At 35.9% G+C, this 8,031-nt stretch overlaps 1 protein-coding gene across 2 annotated transcripts in view; it reads right to left on the bottom strand.

The window, feature by feature from the left end:
- Positions 1-232: 232 nt before the first annotated feature.
- Positions 233-8,031, bottom strand: part of RAF1 (Raf-1 proto-oncogene, serine/threonine kinase) — a 37,591-nt gene continuing 29,792 nt past the window's right edge. For both annotated transcript variants that reach the window (XM_009696646.1, XM_009696648.1), the window contains 4 exons: positions 6,572-6,690; positions 4,109-4,240; positions 2,195-2,329; positions 233-1,379 (listed from right to left, as the gene is read on the bottom strand). In XM_009696646.1, the coding sequence (XP_009694948.1) occupies positions 1,239-1,379; positions 2,195-2,329; positions 4,109-4,240; positions 6,572-6,690 (527 nt within the window). In that variant the 3' untranslated portion in view covers positions 233-1,238. The remainder of the gene's footprint in view (positions 1,380-2,194; positions 2,330-4,108; positions 4,241-6,571; positions 6,691-8,031) is intronic.

Genomic DNA, 8,031 nt, shown 5'->3' with positions numbered 1-8,031 from the left:
ATGCTGCTGAAAGATTATTACAGGAGAATAAAAACCATCTTGTAACAGAAGTGATTAGAAACTTAGAGGTTGTCATATCAAGTGTGTTTTTACTTGAACTGTTATTATCTTTCCTAGTAACTTTTAAAAAATTATTCAGAATGTCATTTTCTGAGTTTTTCAAATCAAAATGTACATGTCAGAACTATGGATTGCTATATTAAATGATGACATTGAATCTTAAACCTAAAATTTAATTTATTTTATTAAAATAAGATAATCGGAGGAACCTTGGCTTACAATAAATGCATTTTCTCAGGAGCAATAAAAACAAAATTAAAACCCAAATCAGCAAGAAAAACTGTATATGCTCAGTTTCCTCTTCATAGTGCATCTCTTGGACGACAGCTTCAGATGGGATGAAGACTATGCTCATTTTGCAGAAGTATACTGATAATGTTAATTAGCCTTTTCTCAGCCACAAAAGCCTGTCTTTCTGCACTTACCACCTCATTGGGCTGCAAGAAACAAGTCAATAGTACCAAAGTAAGCTGCTTAAGTTACTGAAGATGACCATAGCAAGACTGGCTAGCTTCCTTCTCTGAGCAGTACAATTCAGAATATATTCCATTCTTTTGCAAGAGTTTTTTCTTCTATGTGCAAAACTATTGCAAAACTATTTTGTGTTGAATTAGCATTTTAACTTATTTCATTGGCTTGATGAAAGCTCTTAGGCAGGAGCTGATTTCCAGAACGTTTTTTTTTATTTCCTCTTCCCTCAGTCTCGTTTGCAGATAGCCATTGCAGGCAAAACTCCCCCAACTGCAAGTGGCACGGGGCAAAGAGCACCATAACACATCATCTTTCCTCAAACGCTGAGGCAAGCCATCCTTGCTGTAGAAAATACCAAATTATCAACAGATTCAAATCAATCCAGAAACACTGCCAAAGAAACATCCATCGCTTCTGTGTATGGGAAAAATAAGGCTCAAGTGCATCTATTAAAAAAATAGTAATAGATCTCTTGATTTCTATAGTCTGTTAACTATCCCAGTAAAAGAAACTGTAGAAAAAGGCAATGTGGAGCTGTGTCCCTGCAGGGTAAGAACCGCAGAAATCCTTAGCAGCTTGTTCTTAAAACCGGGACGCAGATAATCCTGCTGGCACTGATCCTGTACACTGAGGCATTAAAAGCACAACTGCTGTTACTTCTGTTCCTTTCCCATCACGGGGGAGAACAAGGGAAGGGGAGCATGATCCTAAAACACAGGTAGTCTTGTGGATGTCAACGTGCATGAGTTTATGTCCTCTGTGTGGGCGGCACGATGCAGAGATGGTTCAGAAGCACTCCGGTTGATTTTGGGTAAAGAATGTTGCAACAATTCAATGGATGACAGTATCTGAGGGAAACACATAGAATTAAAAGAAGGCTTGTTAGACAAGCAGCTCTTTCTATTTAAGTCTTAAAGCTTCATTTGTTATGACTTTAAGCGTATCTTTAAGAGCAACAATATACTATGTGGAGGCATAGTATATTGAACACAACATGTTGAACACAACACTCTAGGAATACTCCAGTTTGAATAATCTAAGTCTGCCACATGGTTTCATTACTATGAGGAGTCTCGGTGAGTTTCAGAAGTTATTTTTCAAAAATCTGCTGATATTTAATTCCAGCTATTTAATGAGTACACGAAAGTATCTTCATCATCCTCACAGTGACAGGAAAAGGTAAAGTATCCTTTGTAAAAATACCAAAAATTGCTACGTGAATTTACATCTCCCAGTTGATTTTGTTTGCTTGCTCATAGTTGTGAGGAAGGAAAGGAGGAATGGTCTCTCATTTCCTTCAAACCTATGCTAAAATAAAATGTACGTAAGAAGATAGATTTGATTTTTATTGTGTTAGAGGAGTTTTTTTGCTTAACTCTAAAATGGGTCAGCTGTTGAAAGCAAATTGCTCTAGCATTAGTCTAACACTGCTTCACTCTGCATGCATAATATTTTTTAACGACCTTTACAGGAACTATGTACAATCAGAACTACAAACTGCCTAAGGGAGCTGAGTTATGAAAAATGCACAGATGAATAAGGACAAAAATAGGAAGCAGGCTGCCCTTTATATAAACCAAAACTTACATCTGTTTAGAATGTTCTGTATGTTAATGGCTATTTATAAAATACTCTGAAACTTATATGCAGAAAACATACTTACTTGTGGAAACAGAGGTCGTTCTTCCCTAACTTTCTTCAAACAATCTGCTACAAGTCTCTTCATTGCTTTGGGGCAGTTCTTGTACAATTTACTGAGGTCTGGAGAAGCATACCCTCGGCCAACCATGAAAATAATCTGAAAAAGAACAAGCAAGTAGCAGGAAACCAAAATTGTAAAAGTTGTTTCACTGGTTGATAGCTTTAGTGTCCCAGAATGATCAAAGATGAGTACCTAAAGGCACACACCCCAGTAAAGCCTTGCAGATTTGTCCAAATTAGTGAAGCGAAACAACGGTCCTGCTTTTGTGTAACGTAGGACATGATTAAATCAGAGCAACACTGTGGTTTGTTAACACTCAACAAGAGAGGAACTATGACATTCAGAACGGAACAGGAGATACTACACAACATGGAGATAACATGGCAATTTCCTTCAATTGAAGGCTACAATGACAAACGATCCTCAATTTGAGCAGTTCTAAGCAGCCAGCCAATTTGGCACAACTGCTTAATCTGTCGGTATAACTGTATTTTCAGGTATCTCTGTAAAACATGTTGCAAAAGGAGATGTACAGCTAGCAAGTTGAAAGAGATCATCATAACTAATCATAGCTAATGCAGCAGAAAAGGAAATGGGGTTTGTTTTCTTTCGAGACAAACAACAAAAGATGTTATTAGTGTTGGAAATTACATTTTCTGTTTTAGTCCAAGTTAACATGGTCATAATTTAGGATTTTCATCAGACTTCAGTAACCTTAATAGTTGACTATATAGTATTGATAAAACTATTATCTGAAAATGGTGGTAGGTTTAGTTGGTGAGGGGAGTTTGTTTGGGGGTTTTACTAGGGGGAAGGAGGGGTAAAGAGAACTAACTGTGCTACTGTTTCTTTCTCAACTGAAGTTGGCTCCGAAGGAAAAAAAAAAAAAAGGTCAATATAATGTTGCTAAAACAAGGTCCCAGTCTTGTTCTCCAGGAAATACTGTCCCTCGCCAGAAAACTTACTTCAGGGTCAAGTGTCGCATCTTTTGCAACAGTAATGATTATTAAAGCTTGCATATAATTTCAGTATGATGAATTAAAACACATTCCAATATCCCATTTTGCAGACAACCTTAAAAATAACAAAAAACTTCCTAAACAGAACTGGCCTCTTCTACTTGGAACACAAACTATGTAACATAATAGGGGCTAAAATCTAGTAGTTTGTCCCCATACACACCCACTTCTCATTATAAGATCTTAATTAAAAAACAAACAAACAAAAAACAACAAAAAACACAAACCACAACTGAGGATCAGCAAAACAGAGATCAAAAAGATCTAACAGTCTTAAGTTCATGCCCTACAGAATGAGTTAGCTCTACACTTGCTAAGCCAGAAAAAGCATTCATGTAAAGAGAACAGTTGAGGTTTCTGTCCTCAATGTGCTGCTTTATAATTACTGGTTAACTGATTGGTAAGAATACCACTTAGTAAAGACTAAATCACACAAACTAGCATTCAATACTAAAAGGCTTGACAATAGCCACTATTTTTTTTTCCACTTAGTAAAACGCACAAATCCAGTCTTGCTGGTATAAGAACAGCATATTTAACATCCAAAGGGAAATTTCACATAACCGCAAATATATAAACCAAAATTTTACTGATGTAGCAAAAGCTTTAACCCATGAATAAATTAACAGGGCACTTAAAATGTTTATTAAAAAAAGAAATTTTTTTACCTTTGAGTAACTCTCACTGTCGATATATAAGTAAGAATTCAATTACACAGATTCACTGCTGAAACAAATCATGTTGTAAACAACATTTCAATTCTTGTTTTGTATTTGTCTTTATCTTACATTTCTTGAAGACAACAAAACGTACTATGCCCAGAAATGAAATGCAGTACTCAGAGAACGGTTCTTACCTGATCTCGGTTGTTTATATGGGAGTATGGCAACTCTCCTGTCATTAGTTCATATAATACTATTCCATAGGAGTAGACATCTGACTGAAAACTAAATGGGTTACTATCCTGCATCCGTATCACTTCTGGTGCCTGTAGAAGGAGGAAAAAAGAAACAAATTATGAGCAACATTAATAAAACTTAGAACAGAAAAGACAAGAAAAGGGGAAAAATTTGGAAAGCAGAGAGAGAGTGAGCTCAACCAAAAATCAGTGAACAAAGGATACCTCAAAACCTTCATTGAGTTTTATCTAAGGCTCTGGAAAAGTTCAGACAGTGCTACTCTGTATCTTATTTTAAAAAGTCAATACAGTTCAGAGTCAACAAAAAAAGCAACGCTTTGATTCAATGAGCATTTTACAGTTAGAAAAGTTATTGTTACTCTGATTTGCAATATTTATTGACTTTTGTCACATCTTACAGACAGCTGAGTCAGAGTCTCTCACCATCAGTTCTTAAACATGTATCGATGTTAAAGGGGAAAAATATAAAATACTAATACAGACTTAATCTCTTGTACATTGATACCACAACATTTACATGAAATGTGAAAGCCAAATACAAAATAGCTTATATTGAAGATCAGGGAAGAAATGCACAAGCATTCTCACATCTTTGCAAAACAAAGCAAAATTGTGAAGCTAAAAAACTTAAAAGAAACAACGTTGAAACAAGATATAAACCACCAAAACATCTTTCCTGTTGACTAAGATTTTTCCCGCCCCCCTAAAGAAGTCCCTCAGAATTACTGAGCAAATCACTAGTTCAAGTACAACAGTACAACAACAAAAACCCAGTAAGAGATTATATCAACTTTCAAAGAAACAGAATCAACCTCCCTTTCTACTTAATGAAAACTCAGCAAAGATGGTCTATAAATTATTAACATGATCTGTTTCATGTATATAGGCATACCATGAGGTAAGTTAGTTTTAACTCCTTTTATGGAAAGCTGTAAAAATCTTTACCTTTTGGTGTGTGTTTTTTTTTTTTTTAAAGAAAAAACTTTCTGCTTTTGTAACTTTGTTTCAGGTGATTTGTGTATTTTAAAGGACACAAACGAATCTTGGCCCAGCATCCCGATATTCTCAATGAACACTTCCTGGCTTTTCTCAAAATACAAATACTTAAGCAACAATGAAGGCTGCAAGCCTAGTAATAAAGAATAATTTTTAAAAAGGAAAACCTGTTTCAAGTAGCACCTGCAGCTCATTCAGTGCTAAATATCAAAAGACTTAAAACTTACTAATATGTAGCATTCAGCAAGTCATTTTTATTTAGTTACACTTCCCTGAAGTACATGCCACAAATGTTGCTGCACGCCCTATCCTGGGAGCTAGAAAATACCGCTGATCAGCCCACATGCTGAATTTTAGTGAACTGTAAAAGTATTAACAAAAATGGGTCAAGTGAAACTTCAACAAAATATTGTATTTGAGTCATAACTAAGCCATTCTTGCATATTTTAATGATGGTTTTTATCCTGGTAGCAGGCACTGTTCCACTTTTTCCATTTACTTTATTGGAGTCCCACATTTGAAAAGTTACTAAATAGATTTTCTCCAGGTGATTTGTGGAAGGAAAATTGTGGAACCACCTCTTAAATTCTGGCAGACGTTAAACAAAGTTAATTGTTGGGAAAGTGCTCTCAGACAAGGGCTTTGCTGTACCACTTCCAAAAGAAACTCCATAAACTTTCCAGTAAAACTTGAAAACTTCTGTACCTAAACTGACATTCATCTGCTACGGTTCAGAGCTGCCTCAAAACCTACTGCAGCTACCTGGTGCAGGGTAAGGAGCAGGAGTGGGCCTAACAGCAACATCTTGGTGTATATGAAACGTCTTACCACAGTACCAAAGATGAATTGTGCTCATTCCCAGACTCCAAGAAGCACTCCCTATCCTTTCCCCAACCCCCTGCCACAGCTGCCGAATGTGCGATCAGCAAGTGTGTGAGAAGGAATGTTGCCAAGTCCAGAGCAGGGGAAGAAGAAGCCGCGATGAAGATGGGGTCTTACTGATCCCACAAAGCCTCCATTAAGCAGATTAAAGCCTACTCTCCAGTGAGACAAGGCCATTTGGGGAAAGGCAGGATTATGGCAGGAGAAAAGCTCTCCTCTTCCCTCGCAACAGCTCCTTGCAGTTCCACTGACAGCCCTATCTCTGCCCTAAATATTTAAAATAACTCAAAAAATCAAAAACAGAATCCTTAGGTGAATGGTGTCTACTTGGGATAATTGAGCACTCCAGCACTTCATTCTTCAATTTTAACTTGTCCTACAACTGGAATAAAAATCTACACAGTACCAGCAGCATATGTCGATTCATTTAGATTTAAAGCTTTAAAATAGCATTCAACTGACAAAGCATATGTGAACAGAATGAAAGTCAGCTATTTAAAAGCAGTGAAATGTTTTGCTCACCATCCACAAGATTGAACCAGTGGGCTGTTCCACCTGTTGAGATCCACTCCACCTGGATTTTACAGTTGCCAGACCAAAGTCTCCTATTTTCACTGTGAGGCCTTCATGAAGAAATATATCTAAACATTTGTTAAAGAAATTCTGTAGGAAACTTAAGTAAACAATTCTAAATCTTCTGACATGATTACGAAGTGTCCGGTTAGGTTATCACAAATGCAAGCCAACTATCCAACAATATGGCTGATTACTTTATTTAAACCTGCTACAAGTTGTATCTTAAACAGATGGAAAGTAATTTTATGGCACCCATATTTACAGAGTTAACATTTTAAGACTAAACAAGACCAGATGTTTCAGCATTATTCAGACATTTATCTTTATGGTGAGTTAGAACAGAAATTGACTGTGTTAATTAACATCAATGACTGCAGGTACTTAAATAACTGGTGTCAAGAGACACATAAGGAAACAACATAGAAGTCATCACAACTCAATAAAGAAAACTAAGAAAAAACAATTACAAGTAGAAACAAATATAAAGTCTATTTGCATAAAGCTCTCTGGCAGATCTCCTGGAATTTAAGTATGATTTAACTATTTCAATTGGAAATACAGACATCTGTACTATTTGTAATCTATCTGCTTAATAAATTTGTCTGTTAAGATTGATAGCTAGGACCTTCTTTGTTGGGGTTATTTTAAGAAGGTATCATTTCACAATTTCATTTAAGAATGTTTTAAGTTTAAAAAAAATTATTCAGAAATATAAACATGACAGACTCCTAGTTCCCACTTCCATGTCAAGAGAAGAGTTAATTTATTTCACAAAAATGGCCATCATTATCAGGAATCACAAACTCCTGACATCCTATGTACCAAAATGATTATTTTTCTAGCTTAACTGAAAATGGGAATCCCCTCACATTATGGAACTGCTGAATTTGGCGTACTTTTTATGACATTTGCAAAACATTCTGTTCACATTTTATGAAAGGAAGTTACAATTTAGGCTGCTAGCTTAATGGATGCTCTTGGCAATTTCAAAAGCAAGTGTTTTCAAAGGCAAAAGACATCCGTTCACAACATTTTGATTCCATATGCATTACTAAATTTGTATTTTTGCAAGAAATATAGTGGTAAAAGGTTGCCTTTTCTTGAGTTTAAAGGAAGATTTTTGGCTTCATTTCTGCCAGTCATGTGAAGGTGTTTTAAATTTATTAAAAATATATGGGAAACAGTAATAAAACCCACATGTGCACACATACAGCAGCAAGCACACACATCTCCCATCAAGTAAGAAGCGCAGCTTCTCTCTAAGACAGCATTTGGATAAGAGAATTGCACAAACACCATTTAAGTAAAAGACACTTCTGGGACACAACTGTTGCACATCTTTTTTCATTTTTATCACAACAGTTTGGTAAGCAAGCACATATGTTCTATGAAAGTCCTTGCTAAAA

This window comes from Cariama cristata, unplaced genomic scaffold (assembly GCF_000690535.1).
Source record: "Cariama cristata isolate BGI_N322 unplaced genomic scaffold, ASM69053v1 scaffold25043, whole genome shotgun sequence".
NCBI lineage: Eukaryota > Metazoa > Chordata > Aves > Cariamiformes > Cariamidae > Cariama > Cariama cristata.
Note: the sequence above shows the minus strand (reverse complement) of the source record. Positions and strands in the feature narration are given on the sequence as shown.